At 46.7% G+C, this 23792-nt stretch overlaps 1 protein-coding gene across 1 annotated transcript in view; it reads left to right on the top strand.

Annotated features, from left to right (window-relative positions):
- The window catches only part of LOC136625825 (L-threonine ammonia-lyase-like), a 164933-nt gene that overhangs the window by 114130 nt on the left and 27011 nt on the right, over positions 1 to 23792 (top strand). The window contains exons 9-10 of the mRNA XM_066600348.1: positions 8208 to 8375; positions 14570 to 14627. Coding sequence (XP_066456445.1) covers positions 8208 to 8375; positions 14570 to 14627 — 226 coding nt within the window. The remainder of the gene's footprint in view (positions 1 to 8207; positions 8376 to 14569; positions 14628 to 23792) is intronic.

Here is a 23792-nt window from a genome sequence, read left to right as displayed (position 1 = left end):
GACATACGCCTGACAGACATGACATGCACATGATACAAGCACAGCTCTGCTACATTATTTACGCATGACAGACACAGCTGTGCAAAAGTACATTCACATGTTACAAACTCAGCTCTGCTAGATGACATGCACAGCACAGACACAGCTTTGCTACATGACATGCGCTTGACAGACACAGCTGTGCCACAATACATGTGCATGTTACAAACTCACGTCTGCTACATGACATGCATGTCACAAACACAGCGGTGCTACATGACATGTACATGTTACAAACAAAGCTCTACTATATGACATACATCCATGATGACTATACATATTACATGCACAGCACATTAGACAAATAGCCACTCGCAGCTCTACTATATTTATGCTGACTGCATACATGATACAGTACAGCTCCTGGATATAGAGATGAGCCCCTGGTCATGTGATCCCTGATTCCACCCACACAGGTGATCACATGATGGTGACATCATTACAGGTCCTGGTAGTTTCTGTTGTCTTATTCAGTATACAGTACTACCAAACTCCTGAATGTCTCCTCCCACAGCTGTGACGTCGCTAACATCCGTGGAGCCCTTCACCTCCGTTTTCACCCGGTGCAGTTTTATGATTTCTCTCAGGGATGGAGGGTTTAAGGTCAGGGGTAAGTGTCACAGCTAGCCTTACAGTTTTAATATAAGTCTAACTGTTACACTTAACCCCTCACCCTAACCCTCCCTCCGTGACACAAATAGCTGCACGGCTATTTTCCCATGCATGACCACTGACAGGATTCCCCACCTCTTCAGCACCGTGTGCTACCGCTACTGCTCCCTCTGCGGCCGAAGCAGGCAGGAGCGCATTGAGTGCCATCCCATATGCCGTCGCTCACACAGCATCGGCACTGTGGTATCACGCTGCCTTTTCTCAGCTCCATGGCCAAAGAAGCCGGAAGCACTGTAAGTCGTGTCGGCGGTCTTGTCGCTGGGTGCCACTCCAGCACCAATGGCAAAGTTCCTCCAACCCCTATGGGGCAAGCAGGTGGAAGCGCTAGCACTGGTGTCCCCGCAAAAGTCCTGCACTGTAGGTTCCCATGTCTGCTCCCACTGTGGCCAAAGCAGGCGGGAGCGCTGTCACTGCTGTTTCCCTGGTTGTCAGTCCTCCAGCAGCATGTCTCACGCTTCAGCTCCCCTCCTCTCTGTAAATGGCGTCCCAGCTTCTAAGTCCTTCCAGGACCTTTGCTTCTTGACCCTATCGGGAGCTGGGGGTGTGAGAGGGGCATTCCTCCTGTCAAACCTCTAGCTTCCGGTGGCGTCAAAATACACTAATACCGGATGCAGCTATCTGCCCTCTTGTATCAGTAAGTACCCGGCCGTTTTTAGTGAAAGTTCCGCATGTGGGTTCACGCAGCAGAATTCACCTCTGACACCAGCCAGCGATCCCATGTACCTGCTTTGTCTGTATTGCAGATAACTGGCAGTTGGTGCCAGCCCCCCCCCCAAATGAGCATTTAACCTGGGCTATCTAGCCAGAAACACATTTGCACACTAATGTGCTGCCAGACAACATAGCGATTTGACAATCCTCTCTGTCGCTATCATTACAGTTGGATTACCTGACCATCAACCTTTATGAATCCGTTAAGGGGTCTAGCTTTCAAAATGGGGTCATTTGTTGGGGTTTTGGCCGCTCAAGGGCTCTATCATTACAGTTGGATTTCCTGACTATCAACCTTATTATTTTGTTTTTTGTTATCACAGCAGTTTAGAGATGAGCGAACGTACTCGGTAAGGGCGATTTCGCAATCGAGCACCGCGATTTTCGAGTACTTCACTACTCGGGTGAAAAGTACTCGGGTGCGCTGTGGGTGAGCGGGGGGTTGCAGCGCGGAGTGGGGGGGGAGAGGGAGGGAGAGAGGGCTCCCCCCTGTTCCCCGCTGCTACCCCCCACTTCCCTCTGCAACCCCCCGCCCCACAGCGCACCCGAGTACTTTTCACCCGAGTAGTGAAGTACTCGAAAATCGCGGTGCTCGATTGCAAAATCGCCCTTACCGAGTACGTTCGCTCATCTCTACAGCAGTTTGATTAACAAAATACTAATTTTATATCACTTTTACTTGGCTTCTGATGAGAGGTCTATTAACCCCTTAATGACGGCCCCATGGCCTTTTTACATCCTGCCTAAGTGGGCTTTAATCACCAGGGACATAAAACATACATCCCCTGAGGATTAAAGCTCTGCAGGCTCTGGACGTGACAGCTCCATGCTGTCTGTTACCGTAGGTAACTGTTTTAAAATGACACAATTGCCAAAAAAATGAAAATCGTAACTTTTTCCTTCTGTTTTGCTTAGATGCATTCACAAACTGTGGGGTCAAAATATGTAGTACACCCCTAGATGAATACCTTAAGGGGTCTAGCTTTCAAAATAGGGTCATTTGTGGGCATTCTTTGTCGTTTTGGCCGCTCAAAGGCTCTACAAGTGGGCAATGGGGCCTAAAATGCCTTCAAGTGTCAGGGTAATTTCTGCGTACAGCACCAATCAGGCCCACCCCAATGCCCCGCTGCCGGCGGTAAAGAAGAGACACCACACACGGAGGTCTGGTATAGTTCCTCACACGGGGACATGACTGCGCACTTTATTACAGATTACATGGGATCTTATACCCTTTGGTCTCATAACTAGAAATGGGTGATGGGCTCATTGGCTCAAATTCACCGCATAACCATATATGGGAAGTCCGGATTTCCAGCTGAGACAGTGAAAGTTATGTACGTAGTTGAACAGTCGTTATCTAGATATGGCGCTTCTGGGAAAACAGCCAAGTACACGGCCTTGTATCTGGTTCTGTATCATCTCTGAATTTCTGGACACATCTCTCTCAGCCTTGCAAAGCCTTGGAATATCTGATGTAAGGCGACATATAAGTTTTTCTCATTTTAACTTTGAATAGAACTTGCATATAGGTATAAAAGCATAAAAAACATTTGGCAATATGTACATATACCCTCACACAAGCAAAATGTCTGTTCTGAAAGCCAACGGCTGCTCTTTTTCGGTTTGAGCCCCGCATTCAGATAGGAGATTAGGGCCACAACAGGTATGTTTCTGAACACAGGACAAATAGGAGTGTCTATTTTGGGGTGAAAGTCTTCATTCATATGTGTGCTGCACAAAAAAATCCTGTTTTTAAAATGACACAATTGCCGAAAAAATTAAAATCATATTTTTTTTCCTTATGCTCTGCTTAGATTCATTCAAAAACTGTGGGGTAAAATACGCAGCACACCCCTAGATGAATTCGTTACGGGGTCTAATTTTCAAAATGGGGTCACTTCTGCGGGTTCTCTGTCATTTTGGCTGCTCAAGGGCTCTACAAGTGGGCAATCACCTTCAAGCAAAATGTCTATTCTTAAAGCCAGCGGCTGCTCCTTTCGGTTTGGGACCGTTGTGCATACAGACATAAAATTAGGGCCACAATGGGTATGTTTCTGAACACAGAACAAACAATGGTATCCATTTTGGGGTGTACATTCTCATTTTCATGTGAATGATAGAACAAAAAAATGTCTTTGAATATACATATTTGCAAAAATATCAAATTTTATTTTTTCTACTCTAAATTCCTGAAAAAAACTATGGGGTCAAAATACTCATGACCCCCCTCAGTGAATGTATTAATGGGTGTAGTTAATAAAATACGGTCATTTGTAGGGGTATCTATCATTCTGACACCTATGAACCTTTGCAATCTTGGCTTGGTGTAGGAAACCAAAGTTTTCCTCAACATGTTGATAAGTATTGTTAAATTTGTACGTCTCCTAAATAGTTTAAAAAAACAACAAAGTTTTTCAAATGTGCGTCCAGAATAAAGAAAGCACATGGAACAAAAATTTGTACAGTATGCTTGCACATATTTGAGCTATTACAGTTGAAAATGTGAAAAAATAACACGTGAAGTCTGGTCCGATGTTCTGGCGCGACTCCATGCCAAAGAATGGTAACGTATGTGACCTCCAAGGGGCTGACCCCGAGCACACGTCCGTGTGCGATTTTTAAACTCTCACTAGTTCCTTCCAGCCCCCGTGGGGGATGGCTTATCTTGGGACACATAATTCCCTGAAATACATATTTTCTTGATAACTCTGTGTGGGTGTGACCCACCACGAAAATATGACAATGATGTTTCCTCTCATGATTTTACGTGCGTTTTGAGACCACTCATAAGTAGTTTCGGACGTATCTGGTCCGAGATATGCAATTCTCGCTTCCTGAGCATTGTGCAAATATAGGAGTCCCTGTATCTTATTGGCGGACATGCGACATTTCACAAAACATCCTTGTCAGCGGGCTGCAACGTACATATCTTTCATAATTCCTAAATTACATTTTTTTCATTGTCTTGAGGGCCCGTCCTTTGTTAATTTTGCCTCCAAAATTTATCAGGTCTGGCTTTTGGCCTTTAGGAAATGGGGCGGAGAAGTTCCCAGTCCTTATCAACTAATATAAACAGTTTCTGCTCTGGCTTCAGAGGGGCTGCAGGACATCAGATACCTCCTGGGGGGTGTGCAACAGCCTTTGCTAAAGTCTACTTCAAAGATATTTCTTACTCAGCTTTCCTAGATGGTGAAAAGCATTTAACTCCTTTACCTCCAAACTATACAACAGTGTTGCCCAACTATGTGGGACAAAGATAGCCGCCTCATCCTGCATAGGCTAACATAACAATGAATGCTGAGACACACACAGAATGTCTGACAGGCTAAGTCTTTACAATATCTATCTAACGTGTATATATATATATATATATATATATATATAGGTCTATCTCTCTGGTATCTATCTACCTGTTTTATATCTATCCATCTATCACCTCATCTAGTAAGGGCAAATTCAAAGGGGAAGGATGTCAACTCAGCTTTCCTAGTGTCTTGAACGTCTGCTGATTGATACTGGACAGCTTAGGGGATACTTTATTCCTCTCTTTATACTACAGTTTTATACAGAGGATTTTTCTATAACTGACAGCCATAGTCATCGCTCTACGGTTACAAAGCCAGACGTTCTGCTCTGTTTATAATCATTATACGTATAATAAAGGAATTACTTTTAGATTATATTCTGTACGTTGTTGACTATCAGGATCTCACCACCTCTGTGACAATTTTCATACATTATTATAACTATCAAGCTCTGTGTCTGTAAGAGACTCTGGGTCAGAAAGGGTATAGTCTCTTCTTAAGGAGACACCTAGAAGGGGAGTGAGGAGACTTATAAGGCCTATGACATGGGTTGGGAAGGAGGAGCATGGATGGCCTTATAAGTCTCCTCACTCACCTACTAGGTGATCTCCTTAAGGAGTGATGTTACCCCTCGGAACCCACATCATAGGCCTTTTACTAGTCAAGCCAGAAACCTACTGCACACTGATGAGGGGCAAAACCCCCGAAACAGCTGTCTGTGTATGGATTCTGACTTGGTTTTCAATCCCCAATCACTGTTATAAAGACCTGTAAAAAGGTTCTGACATTGATGTGCAGGAATGCTGTCTTTCAATAGGTGGCGCTGCAGAGATATTGTTCCATCTTCCTTAGGCCTGTATCACATGGTCGACGCGATATCGCTGCAAGCAAATCACAGCAATATCACATTGGTGGTCCGTGCAATATTGCTGCATTTTCTCGTGGCGATACCGCGATTTTATGGCGCTACAAAGTCACGTGACTTTGTAGCACCACGTTGGGGGATTTCGGGTGGGAGTTTGCTTGAAATATAAGACCTTCCCTCAAAAATAAGCCCTAGCTGCAGAAAAATGTTTTAAAAAAAGAATACATCACCTCTCCGGCGCTGTCATCTCCCCACTCGGCTCCCCTGAAGTTGCTTGAAGTCTCCTGCAGAGCTTCCTGGTTAGAACTTTAAAAATTCACGCCTCCAGAAAGCTCTGCCTCTGATTGGTTCATCAAGCACACAGAGAGGAAGGCTCCATAGGGAAACATGGGCCGAATCGCTTGCATATCGTGAAACCCACAAAGTTTTTGACTCGCAATGTCGCATGCTACAAAGCATCGTAAATGTGAAGAAACCCATTGGAAAGCATGGGCTTCACATACACGCGATTTGTAGCATTGTCACAACATGAGAAAATCACGCAACTTTGTCGCTAGTGTGAAACAGGCCTTATTTACATGTAAGAGACTCTGTAACAATTAAGCATTTTGCCTTGTACGATCGTTATTAGAGATGAGCGAGCATACTTGTCCGAGCTTGATGCTCGTTCGAGTATTAGGGTGCTCGAGATGCTCGTTACTCGAAACGAGCACCACGCAGTACTCGTCTTGATTAAACGAGCACTGACCATTGAATTCAATGGAGCCGGCAATACAGCCGGCTCCATTGAAAGCAATGGGCTGCCGGCGAGCGCGGGATGAATTGTTGGGAAGGGCTTAAATATATAAGCCCTTCCCTGCAATTCATCCAGAAATGTGTAAAAATAAAAAAAAATATATACTCACCTTGTCCCGGCAGAACGATGTTAGCCCATTGAATTCAATGGAGCCGGCAATGAAGCCGGCTCAATTGAAAGCAATGGGCTGCCGGCGATCGCGGGATGAATTGTCAGGAAGGGCTTAAATATATAAGCCCTTCCCTGCAATTCATCCAGAAATGTGTAAAAATAAAAAAATATATATATACTCACCTGGTCCCGTCAGACGGAGTTCAGCGCAGCCGGCGGCAGTCCTCCTGAACTGCTCTGAACAGCTGTGAGTAGTATTCAGCAGCCAGGGATTTAAAATCCCCGCCTGCTGAATGAGCTGCCTCTGATTGGTCACAACCTGACCAATCAAAGGCAGATCTCACTCACACACCCATTCATGAATTTATGAATGGGTGAGTGACTGCTGCCTCTCATTGGCTCAGCGGGACCAATCACATTGGTCCCTGCGCTGAGCCAATGAGAGGCAGCAGTCACTCACCCATTCATGAATTTATGAATGGGTGTGTGAGTGAGATCTGCCTCTGATTGGTCAGGCTGTGACCAATTAGAGGCAGCTCATTCAACAGGCGGGGATTTTAAATCCCCGGCTGCTGAATACTACTCACAGCTGTTCAGAGCAGTTCAGGAGGACTGCCGCCGGACGCGCTGAACTCCGTCTGCCGGGACCAGGTGAGTATATATATATTTTTTTATTTTTACACATTTCTGGATGAATTGCAGGGAAGGGCTTATATATTTAAGCCCTTCCCGACAATTCATCCTGCGATCGCCGGCAGCCCATTGCTGTCAATGGAGCCAGCTGTATTGCCGGCTCCATTGAATTCAATGGGCTAACATCGTTCTGCCGGGACAAGGTGAGTATATATTTTTTTTATTTTTACACATTTCTGGATGAATTGCAGGGAAGGGCTTATATATTTAAGCCCTTCCCGACAATTCATCCGGCGATCGCCGGCAGCCCATTGCTTTCAATGGAGCCGGCTGTATTGCCAACTCCATTGAATTTAATGGGCTAACATCGTTCTACTCTGCCATAGCTGTTACAGCTGTGGCAGAGGAGAATGATCTTTATGCTGACAGTGCGGGGGGGTCTCACTCTTGCCACTATTGTGGCTTAATAGTGGGACCTGGGAACTTGAGATGCAGCCCAACATGTAGCCCCTCGCCTGCCCTATCCGTTTCTGTGTCGTTTCCAGCACTTTCTTGGGTTTTGCAGATTTTCACAAATGAAAACCTTAGCGAGCATCGGCGATATATAAAAATGCTCGAGTCGACCCTTGACTTCAATGGGGTTCGTTACTCGAAACGAACTCTCGAGCATCACTGAAAGTTCGACTCGAGTAACGAGCACTCGAGCATTTTGGTGCTCGCTCATCTCTAATCGTTATTAAGATTTGCATGTCCTGTTGGAGTAGAATTATCTGTAAATTCACAGCTGCAAATGTGCCCGTTCACTGCATCATCCTTGAGTGTGGCCCTCCAATAGGACTCAAGGGCCACACACAGAGCTAACCTTGCTAAACTCTTCTTAATCAGCAACGACTCTCAGGAATCACTAACAAATACCTATATTGTACAACATTATCAGAGTCTCAGACACAGCATCCATGGTAGTACATGGGTATTTAGGATTCCAACCCCTTTCCCAGCCTTCATATAGAAAATGCAAACAGGCAATTAGTCTTTTTCTGAGGTAATGTTCTAAGCCACGGTTTTTGTTCTTCAGGGTGGCCGTGGTGGTGTGTAGTGGGAACCTGCCGTTGCCTTTACTTCGCCATTGTCTGGACAGAGCTCTCGTTCTGGATCATCGTGTGTGCAAATTCTCTGTTGTGCTGCCAGACTTTCCTGGAGAGATCACTAAACTCCTGGAAGCCATCGGCCGAGAAGAAGTCAGGTAATTTTACGAGTTCGCCAGTAAGGTTAGAAACTGTTTAGTCCCCTTGTGGGGTTAAAAAATTATTTTCTTACCAAAGGAACAAAAATGTAGGATTTTGAAATAGGCATTGGAGGAGCAAAACCAGAATTTTTAAACTGCCGTTACCAAATGTTTAGGTGTTCTATTAGAGATGGTTTAATGCAACCCCCATTATACAGACTGAAATTTACTGATAACTGGAAACACTTTATAATTCGGGATGGTGAAGGGATTAATGGAGGTCTACATAGTCAAGCATCTAGTTCAACAGGTAAATAAATATATAGTGGACTGTCGATATACCTAAAGCCTGCACCATGGTATATTTAGGCCACAGGTTTCAGTTGATAGACCTGGCAGAGCAATTAGGCAGATAAATGCCGGGACCCTGCTGTTGGAGACTTCTGGTGACCCAGGACGAAAACAGAGATGGTTTTCATGGCTTCGATCTTCTCCATGTTTAGGTACACAGCACTCTGTAAAGGCAGCGGCTGCTTTATGGCACTTCCACACTTCAGTATTGGATCAGTATTTTACATCCATTTTTTTAAGCCAAAACCAGGAATGGATAATGGGCAGAATTTTACTCCACAAACAAATTAGTCACAAACTCCAATTTTTAATGTGAATATTTTGTGTGGATTTTGTGTACGGATTCCACTCTTTTGCAGTGCAAAAGCCATAACCTGCAGTAATTCTGCATTAAATCTACACATAACTCATACATTTTGTTTTTTGTATAAACTTATGGCCTTTGTGAATCCAATCTCTGACATATTCAAAATGGACCCCAAAAAAACGTGGATGTGTCAGAAAATATAACTTCTGTTAATACAAAATGCATAAAAACATTACAGGTAAAACAGCGTGCCCTATTCATGGCGGTGTGCGGAGTCCTGCACATTGGATGGCACATGGAAGCCGTCCGTGCAAGAAAACCGCAGAAAATAGAGCATGCTGTGATTTTTATCCCGCACAAGATAAAATGACATCCGCAGGTGTTTAATTACCTGAAGATGCCCAATGCATGTCTCTGGGCATATTGAACTGCGGATCATCCACGCGGATCATTTAATTTTGCTCGTGGAATGTAACAAGGGGCACTCTCTACATCTAGAGGAAAGAAGGTTTCTACACAACATAGAATGGGGTTCTTTCCTGTAAGAGCAGTGTGACTATGATATAAGAGTATAAGAGGGGTCTGGGCGCCTTTCTTGAGCATTACAAAATTACATGTTATATTGCTAATTACTCAGAAGGGTTGGTGATTTGGGGATTATTCTGATTGCCAGATTGGAGTCAGGAAGGATTTTTACCTGTTAAATGGGGAAAATGGCTTCTGCCTCATAGGGGTTTTTCAACATTATGAGGTAGTCGGCTGAACTAGAGGAACATAAGTTGTTTTTTCTTCGGCTGGCTTATATACAATGTTACTATATATATCTATATTATCTAATAATATAGTACAATATAATGAAGAATAGATCTGACAACAATAGGAAACAGTTGGTTGTAAACTGAACAGAACATCTTCATTGCACAAAGATAGAACAATTTTGCAGAACATCATCATTATTGAGGGGTAGAAACAGAATCTGTAATTCCACCAGTTTAAATGACAGCTGACAAAATACATAACACAGTGGACTCAACAGAAAGAGTCATCTTATCCGGGTTATGCTGATAACATGTTTACGTTGGTTTATTATGTATTTTTATATCATAGTTCTGTTCTATAGATTGTAAATAATTGTGTAATTCAGAATGTGTGTAATATCGAGCCTAACCATGCGGCTGCTGTGGAACCCTTTTGAGAGGGTCCAGACCAAGCAGCTGCTGTGTTGAAACCCTTCCTAGAAGGTCCAGATCATTCGACTGCTGTTGAACCTCCCTGAGAGGGTCCAGACCATTCGACTGCTGTTGAACCCTCCTGAGAGGGTCCAGACCATTCGACTACTGTGGAATGCTCCTGAGAGGGTCCAGACCATGCGGCTGTTGTGGAACACTCCTGAGAGGCTCTAGACTACGCAGCTGCTGTGGAACCCTTCTAAGAAGGTCCAGAGTAGGACGGCTGCTGTAGGACCATTCTAGGAGGGTCCAGACCATGCGACTACTGTGGAACCCTTCTAAGAAGGTCCAGACCATGCGGCTGCTGTGAAACCCTCCTTAGAGGGTCCAGACCATGCAGCTGCTGTGGAATGCTCCTGAGAGGGTTCCAGAACATGCGGCTGCTGTGGAATGCTCCTGAGAGGGTTCCAGAACATGTGGCTACTGTGGAACCCTTCTAAAAAGATCCAGACCATGCAACTGCTGTGGAACCCTCCTGAGAGGGTCTAGACTATGCGGCTGCTGTGGAACGCTCCTAAGAGGGTCCAGACCATGCGGCTGCTGTGGAAACCCTTCTAAGAAGGTCCAGACCAGGTCGGCTGCTGTGGGACCATTTTAGGAGGGTCCAGACTATGCGGCTACTGTGGAACCCTTCTAGGAGGGCCAGATCTTGCGGCTACTGTGGAACCCTTTAAGAGGGTCCAGACCATGCGACTGTTGTAGAACCCTCCTGAGAGGGTCCAGGGCATTCAGCTACTGTAAAACCCTTCTGAGAGGGTCCAGACCATTAGGCTAATGTGGAAACCTTTTGAGAGGGTCCAGACCATGCGGCTATTGTGGAACCCTTCTAAGAGGGTCCAGACCATGCGGCTGCTGTGGAACCCTTCTGAGTAGGTCCAGACCATGCGACTGTTGTAGAACCCTCCTGAGAGGGTCCAGGCCATTCAGCTACAGTGAAACCCTTCTGAGAGGGTCCGGACCATTAGGCTAATGTGGAAACCTTCTGAGAAGGTCCAGACCATGCAACTGCTGTGGAACCCTCCTGAGAGGATCTAGACCATGCGGCTGCTGTGGAATGCTCCTGAGAGGGTCCAGACCATGTGGCTCCTGTGGAACCCTTCTAGGAGGGTCCAGACCATGGGGCTGCTGTGGAAACCCTTCTAAGAAGGTCCAGACCAGGTCGGCTGCTGTGGGACTATTCTAGGAGGGTCCAGACTATGCGGGTACTGTGGAACCCTTCTAGGAGGGTCCAGACTGGGTTCTAGGAGGGTCCAGACTATGTGGCTACTGTCGAACCCTTCTAAGAGGGTCCAGACCATGCGGCTGCTGTGGAACCCTCCTGAGAGGGTCCAGGCCATTCAGCTACTGTAAAACCCTTCTGAGAGGGTCCAGACCATTAGGCTAATGTGGAAACCTTTCGAGAGGTCCCAGACCATTTGGCTTCTATCGAACCCTTCTAGGAGGGTCCAGACCATGTGGCCTCTGTGGAAACCTTCTGAGAGGGTCCAGACCATGCAACTGTTGTAGAACCCTCCTGAGAGGGTCCAGACCATGCGACTGCTGTGGAACGCTCCTGAGAGGGTCCAGACCATGCGACTGCTGTGGAACCCTTCTAAGAAGGTCCAGACCTGGTCGCAGCTGTGGAACCCTTTTTAGAGGGTCCAGACCATGTGGCTGCTGTGGAACCCTTCTAAGAAGGTTCAGACCATGCAACTGCTGTGGAGCCCTTCTGAGAGGGTCCAGACCATGCGGATGCTGTGGAAATCTTCCGAAGGAGTCAAGACCAGGTCAGCTGCATCCCTTATTTTATGTACATCACAGAAGGGGAAATATAAAAAAAATTAAAAACAATCACAGAAAACAGCCATTACTTACTGAGTAAGGAGTGCATATAGATGCATCCTCTCACCATGCAGGTAGCTGACTACCAAATGAGGGAGCAAATTACACCTGTGCAGGACACCGATGAGACAGCCACTCGCACTGCATCTTGATATAGAGGGGGGAGGGGGGAGGGGGGGGGGCTGCTTGGCATATACTCCCACACATAGTGGATGCAAAGTGCCAGACCACTCTGATATATTTAGTTCACCATGCAGACCAGCAACCTATTAATGACGCCATAATAATTTGGCGGGTTGCCCTGCACTTCCATCAGGGAACGACATTGGTACTGCCACCCTGGGCCCACCTTGGAGTCTTAAAGCCACGCTGCATGTGAATGATAGATAATAAATGCAAGGCATTGGTTGGATTTTGGCCAAGATACAAGAGCTCACTAACGACTTCACGGTTCCTTGCGTTGTAGTGGGTCCCTACACTAATATATCAGAGTGGTCTGGCACTTTGTATCCACTATGTGTAGGAGTATGCGCCAAGCAGCCACCCCCCTCTATATCAAAAGGCAGTGCGAGTGGCTGTCTCATGGGTGTCCTGCACAGGTGTAATTTACTCCCTCATTTGGTAGTCAGCTACCTGCATGGTGATAAGATGCATCTATATGCACCCCTTACTCAGTAAGTAATGGCCGTTTTCTGTGATTGTTTTTAATTTTTTTATATTTCCCCTTCTGTGATGTAATTATATTAGTGTAGGGACCCACTACAATGCAAGGAACCATGAAGTGGTTAGTGGGCTCATGTATCTTGGCCAAAATCCAACTAATGCCTTGCATTTATTATCTATCATTCACATGCAGTGTGGCTTTAAGACTCCAGGGGAGCCCAGGGTAGCAGTACCAATGTGGTTCACTGATGGAAGTGCAGGGCAACCCGCCAAATTATTATGGCGTCATTAATAGGTTGCTGGTCTGTATGGTGAACTACATGTATCAGAATGGTCTGGCACTTTGTATCCACTATGTGTGAAAGTATACGCCAAGCAGCCACCCCCCTCTATATCAAGAGGCAGTGTGAGTGGCTGTCTCATCGGTGTCCTGCACAAGTGTAATTTGTTCCCTCATTTGGTAGTCAGCTACCTGCATGGTGAGAGGATGCATCTATATGCACTCCTTACTCGGTAAGTAATGGCCTTATTTTATATACAGTAAAGAATCTCCTTTATATAAGTCCTACAAAATAGTTACCAAGTGTGTGAGTGATCAACCCAAGGATCATGGAAAAGCTGATGGGTCAAACCAGCATCAAGTTCCCCTGTTACAGGTGGTGGGTCAGGTGTTAAATAGAACCAAAAGAGACACTTCACACGGAAGAGAATTGCATGATGCTGCGTAGATGCAGATTTTGTTGCGTTTTAAACTGCGTTTTGTGGGACAACTTGCAGAATTTCTTGCATTTCTCTCCACAGACTTTTATTGCAGAATTACATCTCCTGTATGTTAGAAACCTGCAACAACAATTCCACAAGGCATCCTTAATTACAATGCAGAAAGCTTTTCTCCATCGGAATTTAATCTTGTGGTTTTGCAGTTAAGCCGTGCAGATTTTAACAGCTGCGGAATTCAAGCCCTATAAGGATAACATTGTGACACAGAAATGTCCGCCATGTGTGAAAGGTCCAAAAGCAGCCCTAGAGTATTTTAAACTTTGATGTGGCTCCCCCCCCCCCCCCCACCTGTGTGCACCTCTGTTTGTAGGAGGCCGATGAAGGAGATACCTTTTTGAATATGTCACTATATATTTTATACTTTTATAGTTCTGCAGGAACTTTGGTTCTTCAATGTTTCTTTAAAACAGTAAGAGAATGGAAAATCCATCAGGAAGTTCCATGTAAGAAGACATTTTCCTAAGCTCAGTTGCATGCCTTGTGGTGGGTCCAGCTGCCGACACGCACCGCTGCCAGATTGCTCATGTGGACTCTAGAAAATGATTTTTTCATTGGATAATTTTCTTCCTCAATTTGCTTACAGAAAACAGTCCAAAATATTATTATGTAACTTGCTAGAATGTGTATATGGCCACTTTCAGTCAAGAGTAGTTTAACTCCACATTTGGTCTGTGTTTTGCAAACCGTAATATGAAGCTAATGGAAATCTATGTGTTTTTTCAGATGGCTATATTGTTCACAAAATACGCAGCATGACCATTTTTTGCCTCCATGTTGCTATTCTTCTCTATTGGGCAAATACCGATCAGTATATGCAAAGTAGAAAATAAAATATATGGAGCAACTACTAATCCAATACTAATAACGTGCAGTAGTAATGTCATCTGTAACGTTCATAATACAGATCCATATCACAGGTTATTACAATACACTTGTCTAAAACCAGCCTTCTAGCTCGCGTTTGTAAAAATGTTACTTTATATGTTATATGACTCAATGACATGACCGAGGTCAGACAAATCTGCGGTAAGCTGGTTATTAACAAGATCTATTGATTTCAGGGTTCTGGATATGCAGAAAGAAAACACCTTCCTGAGCAATGAGCTGTTCACCTTGGAGGTAAACTCTGCAGCAGTCTGTCCTCGCCCGGTATTTGTATAACAGCCTGGCACACGAGAGATAAGCTATACTACTAATAACACTTTCCATTGCTGTGTCATTTATCACATTATTGAGGTCAAGAACATGAACATATTCGAATACCTCCAAATATTTGCAGTATAGATGTTACTTCAACTCCATACTCTCAAAGAGTCTCATGTTATTACTAGGGATCTGCTTTCTGACAACCCCGAGTATGGCTGACAACTAGACTTTAAGACACAACTAGGCATCTGTACTTTCTCCCATTAATGCCTCACACACACAATGCAGATTAGCTAAGAATTTTACATCAGTTTTGGATCCAAGGAAGAGGTGAAATACAAAGTTTTCCATTAAAACTCTTCTGTGTTTATGATTAGTGTTGCTTGTTGGGATTGGCCGGGCAATTAAAATCGGGCCAATTTTTGCTAAATTGGATATGATCACCACAATTAATTTTTTAGGTGATATTTCCAACATATTGGCTCTCTGCTCTGAGGAGAGAGAACAGGTGTGCTGCTGCCTCTCCATGTTGGGTTCCCAAGGTCAGGTTGAAGCCTAGAAACCCAGCAGTGCGAGGCAGCAGCACTGAACCAACACACCTCTTTTTCTCCTCAGAACAGAGAGCCAATATGTTGCAGGTATATCCTAAAAATTGAATTGGGGTGATCATATCCAATTTAGCAAAAATTGGCCCGATTTTAATTGCCCAGTCGATCCCAATAAGCAATACTAATCATAAACACAGAACAGTTTTAATGAAAAGCAAAGGATGAAACACAGCGAAGCAAACTGTGTTAAAAACACTGTTGTCAGCCTCCCAACATGTTTCTCCAGCTCCCTGGCATCCTTAGGGGATATCAAGGCTGATACTGAGCTGGCCGGACCCCAGTATATTCAACCACCAATATCAGCCCGATGCCACACTTCCCAGCAAATTATTGGCTGGAATTCCCCTACCCCATCATACATCCTGATACCCAATCTGATGAGAGGAAGGCGGGACCCAACTTACATAAGAGCTGGGAACTCCCAGTAAACTAAAGCCGATAACCGAGCATGCTCAGTAACAGCAAGGAGACAGTTTCTAGAGATGCCAAGCTGATACTCTGCAAGTAATCTTAGGCTACTCTCACACATGGTATTAGTAAAAGGCGTGCTTTACTGCAATTTTGATCAGCGTTTTCGAACGTGTGTCACAGCGTTCAACAGTTTTTTTAACGTGCCCAATGCTAGGCCTCATTAAAATCAATGGAAGTGTTGTACCACGATTGGTGCGGCATTTGAAATGCCTCGCTAATCACGATAAAAAGCGTCCTGTACGAGAGCGGTCTAAAGCCGATAGATGGGCAGGCTCAGTAAGGGTGGACATCCACTTGCGTTTTTCTTGCACATTTTTTTCACACGATATCACTGCATTATTTTAACGCGATTGTCAATGAGACTTTCTAATGTTAAAAACACATTGCATAAAAATCACAAAGCACAAACTTGTAATGCTTTTTTAACATTAGAAAGTCCCATTGACAAGTGCGTTAAAAAAACACAGCGATAATGTGTGAAAAAAATGCGCAAGAAAAACGCAAGTAGGTGTCCACCCTAACACTGAGGAAAAAAGAAAAAAAAAACACATATTCTAACAACATATTTAAATCATGTTAATCTGGTGATGTCATGCAGACTATAAAAAGGAGGGGGGAGGGGGCTTACATGGCTAATTATTCACTAGCAGTTACTGTGTGTTGTGGAGCCGGAAGACTAATCCATGTGAATATCTAACATAAAATACTAATAATAAACATATCAATGAACTTCCTGTAGTTTATTAACAGGTACCATTAATGAAAGGCCCCAAATGAAGACCCCTCATTTAGTCCACTTGGTGTTTTGGTATTTAGATGAAAGATCCATCTGGCTCTTCTTTTACTAATTTTGTATCCAGATTTCCTTATCGCAAACCCAGATACACTTTCTTAGTGTCCCACAATTTCAGAGATGTAAACCTTCCCCAATGCATGGGGTTTATGTGCCCAGCAATTGAAGTATCTGCCCTGGTGTTGACCGGTGTATCTGCCCAAGTGCAAACTGGCATATCTACCCTGGCGCGGAATGGCGTATCTGCCCTAGTGCAAACTGGCGCATCTGCCCCAGTGTGCCTGGCGCATAATGATTTATCTGCCTGTATGAACAGGCTGCACAAGCAAAGGCTGACATCATTCTCGTGTGAAGGATTCATCATCCTGTACATCAGGAGCCTGTAAATGTTTACTCCATCAGTTTTCAACAATTCTTGTTAAACCGTCTTCTAGAAAAAAAAAAATTGTGTTGGATGTCGTTGTACTCTTAAGTTGGCTTCACGCCAGCGTAAGCACAATTGCGCATGCCGCAGTGCAACATTTTTGCATAATCAACAAGGTTTTTTTGTGCACGTGTCAGCAAATTGTACTGAACGTTTTCTGCCCGTGAGGCATGTTTTTTCCATATGGGACACAAACAGGGTATTTAGCCTAATTAGTAACCTATATGTTCTTTTCTTCTCAAAATTGCGCAGCGTAATGCGCAATTACACAGGCATTAGGTGCGCAAATACACTCACCAAAATAGAGTACGCTATAGGGCTTTTTGTGTGTGCAAAAGCGAAAATCTGAATAAGCCATTGATATCAATGGGTTCGATTCTCAGCATATTGTTTGTGCTATTTTTGCGTGCACAAATCCGTCCGTGCGAGTCTGCCCTTAGGGGACCTTTGGTGTGCAAATAAGCAGGATAGAACGTGTTCTACCTTTTCTTGTACACAAAATATAGATACATGTTTAAACCTATTAAAATCAATGGGTTCTATTCATTGCAAATTGCGCATGCAGATTCGCAGGCGTGAAGCCGGCCATAGTCTGAAGACTCCTAGAAGTAGAGCAGAAACTGTTTAAAGGGTTTTCCTTGGACTTAAAATTGCTCCACAGCTGCTCCGTCCTTCCTGGTTGCTGCTGACCAGGACTTGTGACTACTGCAGCCAATCACTGGCTATAGACGGTTACTGCTGTGACCATTGATTGGCAGCCGCAGTCACATGTCCTGATCAGCAACAACCAGGAAGGACAGAGCGGTTGTGGAGGAATTTTAAGTCCTTGAGAAACCCCTCAGGCAATCACGAAAAAGATCTTCTAAGTGGACTTTTCATGTTCTAATGACTCTCGAAGATACAATTAGTGTGGTCCGGGGGCGGAGTCTGCGAAGTCCTACAACACCGGCCGAGGGAGGATTTGACCAGTTAGAACGCTGTTTAGGTGTGGAAACCTGTGTGTAATGTTCGCTGGAGCACAGACGGGCGATTGTTTTTGTGTAATCTGGTCTAAAATTGGGCACAACAAAGGAGATTTATCAAAAATGCTGCAACAGGGAAGCGGACAGCTGCCTGCAGCAACCAATTGTAGCCAAGCAACCCGCTGCTTGTTCTTCAGCGGTTCATAGGAAAATAAAGACAATGACGTGATTGGTCACCATTAGCAACGATTGACCTTCTGTGTTTTCCTCTATCTCCTCCAGCGTCCCGGGAATATTGTTCCTTCCTGCTTCGTGTTCCTGAAGTCAGCCAGATGTGCCTGTAAGTCTGCGGTGTGGCCAAGTCATGAGTCACCTCGCTGCACACATTTCTGGCTCTTAGCGCTTAATCGCTCTGTCTTGTTTTCGCTACAGACAAGGAATTTGCTTTTGAAATTCACAAATCGTTCCCATTATTGTTACCAAACACAAGGATAACTCCTGCAGTGCTGGACCCATAATCACGACCTCGTACAGGAACAAAAGACTACACAAAACCGTGTAATCGGCGACACGCACCATAAAATACCCAACAAACAAATCTGTCAAAAATTCTGGATGTCTTTCATGCAGATGAGGGTGAAGGATGTCCTGTAGTGCCACTCAATGCAAAGCTTGCAATCCGCAGCATTTCTGCATACAGGGGCTCACTCACACGGACGTATGGTGGTTTCGTGTTACACGTCATTTTCATGCACATAATACACAGTACACAGTTAAATATGCATGTGAGGGCACCTTCACATGAGTGTATGCGCAAATGTACACGCTTCAGCATAGCATATTTGCACTATGAACGAGGTAAATTTGTGCGCATATATGCACATTGTATTGTACTTTATGCGCACGCAGGCCAGTTTTTTTGCGCATGGCATATGACCGCGCCCCAATTTTAAAGGCTATTCAGCCGAATGAGGCCCAGATGTCGTCTTTCACAGATTTGCACAGCATATTGAACATTTGCACACCTCCCATAGACCCCTGGTGCGCAAATGCACAGAAAGAGAGAGCAGGTCCTATTTTTTTGAGCGTGTGAGAAATGTGTGTGCAAAAAAGGAAGTGTGAATAAACCCATTGAAATCAAATGATTCTATTGTCTGCATATTATGTGCGCAAAAACTCATGCAAATACGCCTGTGTGAAGCCACCCTAACATGCATATTTGGAGCGGATTCAGATAAACATAGGCGTAACATACGCTCGCCAGTGCGGAGCATAGTTACACCTGAATGAGATTAATTTCTTATGCTTCGACGGCTTTTTAAACTCCACGCCAGAGCACAGGAGTTTAAAAATAACCGCGAGAAGACAGCGGCCGCCGATGTTTCCAGAACGATGTATTCACTACAGGGCGGGTCCGATCTTTTTCCAATGGTACAAGTAACGGCCGAGAATCCCGATAGTGAAAACACAACTACTGAACTCTAGAGATGAGCGAACGTACTCGTCCGAGCTTGATACTCGTTCGAATATTAGCGTGTTCGAGATGCTCGTTACTCGTAACGAGTACCACGCGATGTTCGGGTTACTTTCACTTTCATCTCTGAGACGTTAGCGTGCTTTTCTGGCCAATTGAAAGACAGGGAAGGCATTACAACTTCCCCCTGCGACGTTCAAGCCCTATACCACCCCCCTGCAGTGAGTGGCTGGGGAGATCAGGTGTCACCCGATTATAAAAATCGGCCCCTCCCGCGGCTCGCCTCAGATGTGTTGTGACATAGCTGAGGGACAGTGGTATCGTGTTGGAGCTGCTGTAGGGAGAGTGTTAGGAGTTAGTGTAGGCTTCAAGAACCCCAACGGTCCTTCTTAGGGCCACATCTAACCGTGTGCAGTAGTGTGGAGGCTGCTTTTAGCAGTGTTGCACATTTTTTTTTTTTTTTTTGGTATATCGGCCGTGCAGAGCATTGCGCCCTGCAGTAATAGTCCAGGGACAGAAGTGTGTAGGCAGGGCCAGAAGACATATATTATAGATTGAATATACGCAGTGGTCCTTTTCAAAAAAATATTGGAAAAAAATCTATTTGGCCTGCCTGTCACTGTGCTCAGTGTTCTGGGTCCGTGTCTGCTGGGGGTAGTAGTTCTCCAAAATCATACGCAGCCAGCTACGTGTTACAGCAGGCTTACGCCAAATTATTTCCTGGCTCTGAAATCACCGGTCTGTTGCAGTTAATAACAGTGCAACACAGCAGTTCCATGACACAGTCCAGGGACAGAATTGTGTAGGCAGGGCCAGAAGACATATATTATAGATTGAATATACGCACTGGTCCTTTTCTAAAAAATATTGGAAAAAAATCAATTTGGCCTGCCTGTCACTGTGCTCAGTGTTCTGGGTCCGTGTCTGCTGGGGGTATTAGTTCTCCAAATAAATACGCAGCCAGCTAAGTGTTACAGCAGGCTTGCGCCAAATTATTTCCTGGCGTTCCATAAGCGAACTCAGCCTCCAACCACAGGCCAATAAGCGGCACATTTAATTACAGCGTTGTGTTTCTGCATTCCTGGTAATACAGCATGCTGAGAGGTAGGGGTAGGCCTAGAGGACGTGGGCGCGGCCGAGGACGCGGAGGCCCTAGTCCGGGTGTGGGCACAGGCCGAGCTCCTGATCCAGGTGTATCGCAGCCGACTGCTGCAGGATTAGGAGAGAGGCACGTTTCTGGCGTCCCCACATTCATAGCACATTTAATGGGTCCACGCGGTAGACCTTTATTAGAAAATGAGCAGTGTGAGCAGGTCCTGTCGTGGATGGCAGAAAGTGCTTCCAGCAACCTATCGTCCACCCAGAGTTCTGCGCCGTCCACTGCTGCAACTCAGAATCCTCTGGCTGCTGCTCCTCCTTCCTCCCAGCCTCCTCACTCCATGAAAATGAGACATTCTGAGGAGCGGGCAGACTCCCAGGAACTGTTCTCGGGCCCCTGCTCAGATTGGGCAGCAGTGGTTCCTCTCCCACCAGAGGAGTTTATCGTGACTGATGCCCAACCATTGCAAAGTTCCCGGGGTCCGGGGGATGAGGCTGGGGACTTCCGGCAACTGTCTCAAGACCTTTCAGTGGGTGAGGAGGCCGATGACGATGAGACACAGTTGCCTATCAGTGAGTTAGTAGTAAGGGCATTAAGTCCGAGGGAGGAGCGCACCGAGGATTCTGAGGAAGAGCAGCAGGACAATGAGGTGACTGACCCCACCTGGTTTGCTACGCCTACTGAGGACAGGTCTTCAGAGGGGGAGGCAAGGGCAGCAGCAGGGCAGGTTGCAAGAGGCAGTGCGGTGGCCAGGGGTAGAGGCAGGGCCAGACCAAATAATCCACCAACTGTTTCCCAAAGTGCCCCCTCGCGCCATGCCACCCTGCAGAGGCCAAGGTGCTCAAAGGTCTGGCAGTTTTTCACTGAGAGTGCAGACGACCGACGAACAGTGGTGTGCAACCTTTGTCGCGCCAAGATCAGCCGGGGAGCCACCACCACCAGCCTCACCACCACCAGCATGCGCAGACATATGATGGCCAAGCACCCCACAAGGTGGGACGAAGGCCGTTCACCGCCTCCGGTTTGCACCGCTGCCTCTCCCCCTGTGCCCCAACCTGCCACTGAGATCCAACCCCGCTCTGAGAACACAGGCACTACCGTCTCCTGGCCTGCACCCACACCCTCACCTCCGCTGTCCTCGGCCCCATCCACCAATGTCTGTCAGTGCACCGTCCAGCCGTCGCTAGCGCAAGTGTTTGAGCGCAAGCGCAAGTACGCAGCCACGCACCCGCACGCTCAAGCGTTAAACGTGCACGTAGCCAAATTTGTCAGCCTGGAGATGCTGCCGTATAGGGTTGTGGAAACTGAGTCCTTCAAAAGTATGATGGCGGCAGCGGCCCCGCGCTACTCAGTTCCCAGTCGCCACTACTTTTCCCGATGTGCCGTCCGAGCCCTGCACGACCACGTCTCCCGCAACATTGTACGCGCCCTCACCAACGCGGTTACTGCCAAGGTCCACTTAACAACGGACACGTGGACAAGCACAGGCGGGCAGGGCCACTATATCTCCCTGACGGCACATTGGGTGAATTTAGTGGAGGCTGGGACAGAGTCAGAGCCTGGGACCGCTCACGTCCTACCCACCCCCAGAATTGCGGGCCACAGCTCGGTGGTGGTATTTGCGGCGGTGTATGCTTCCTCCACTAAACCACCCTCCTCCTCCTCCTCCAACGCAACCTCTGTCTCGCAATCAAGATGTGTCAGCAGCAGCAGCACGTCGCCAGCAGTTGGTGTCGCGCGGCGGGGCAGCACAGCGGTGGGCAAGCGTCAGCAGGCCGTGCTGAAACTACTCAGCTTAGGAGAGAAGAGGCACACGGCCCACGAACTGCTGCAGGGTCTGACAGAGCCGACCGACCGCTGGCTTGCGCCGCTGAGCCTCCAACCGGGCATGGTCGTGTGTGACAACGGCCGTAACCTGGTGGCGGCTCTGCAGCTCGGCAGCCTCACGCACGTGCCATGCCTGGCCCACGTCTTTAATTTGGTGGTTCAGCGCTTTCTGAAAAGCTACCCACGCTTGTCAGACCTGCTCGGAAAGGTGCGCAGGCTCTGCGCACATTTCCGCAAGTCCCACACGGACGCTGCCACCCTGCGCACCCTGCAACATCGGTTTAATCTGCCAGTGCAAGTTTGAGGAGTCTACCCAGGTGGTGAGCGGCGATGCTGCAATCATTAGCGTCACCATTCCTCTGCTATGCCTCTTGAGAAGTTCCCTGCAAAGCATAAAGGCAGACGCTTTGCACTCGGAAACAGAGCCGGGGGAAGACAGTATGTCGCTGGATAGTCAGAGCACCCTCCTGTCTATATCTCAGCGCGGTGAGGAGGAGGAGGAGGAGGAGGAGGAAGATGAGGAGGAGGGGGAAGAGACAGCTTGGCCCACTGGTGAGGGTACACATGCTGCTGGCCTGTCATCCATTCAGCGTGTATGGCCTGAGGAGGAGGAGGAGGATCCTGAAAGTGATCTTCCTAGTGAGGACAGCCATGTGTTGCGTACAGGTACCCTGGCACACATGGCTGACTTCATGTTAGGATGCCTTTCTCGCGACCCTCGTGTTACACGCATTCTGGCCGCTACGGATTACTGGGTGTACACACTGCTTGACCCACGGTATAAGGAGAACCTTTCCACTCTCATACCCGAAGAGGAAAGGGGTTCGAGAGTGTTGCTATACCACAGGACCCTGGCGGACAAAGTGATGGTAAAATTCCCATACGACGGCGCTAGTGGCCGAAGGCGCAGTTCCGAGGGCCAGGTAGCAGGGGAGGCGCGTAGATCAGGCAGCATGTACAGCACAGGCAGGGCAACACTCTTTAAGGCCCTTGACTGCTTTATGGCTCCCCAGCAAGACTGTGTCACCGCTCCCCAGTCACGGCTGAGTCGGCGGGAGCACTGTAAAAGGATGGTGAGGGAGTACGTAGCCGATCGCACGACCGTCCTCCGTGACGCCTCTGCCCCCTACAACTACTGGGTGTCGAAGCTGGACACGTGGCCTGAACTCGCGCTGTATGCCCTGGAGGTGCTTGCTTGTCCTGCGGCTAGCGTCTTGTCAGAGAGGGTGTTTAGTGCGGCTGGGGGAATCATCACAGATAAGCGTACCCGCCTGTCAACCGACAGTGCCGACAGGCTAACACTCATCAAGATGAACAAAGCCTGGATTTCTCCAGACTTCTCTTCTGCACCAGCGGACAGCAGCGATACCTAAGCAATACGTAGGCTGCACCCGCGGATGGAAGCATCGTTCTGTATCCCCATCAAAAACGGGGACCTTTTCGCTTCATCAATCTGTGTATAATATTCCTCCTCCTCCTC

Source organism: Eleutherodactylus coqui, chromosome 4 (assembly GCF_035609145.1).
Source record: "Eleutherodactylus coqui strain aEleCoq1 chromosome 4, aEleCoq1.hap1, whole genome shotgun sequence".
Classification (NCBI taxonomy): domain Eukaryota; kingdom Metazoa; phylum Chordata; class Amphibia; order Anura; family Eleutherodactylidae; genus Eleutherodactylus; species Eleutherodactylus coqui.
The sequence above is the reverse complement of the archived record's forward strand: the minus strand, read 5'-3'. Positions and strand labels throughout refer to the sequence as shown.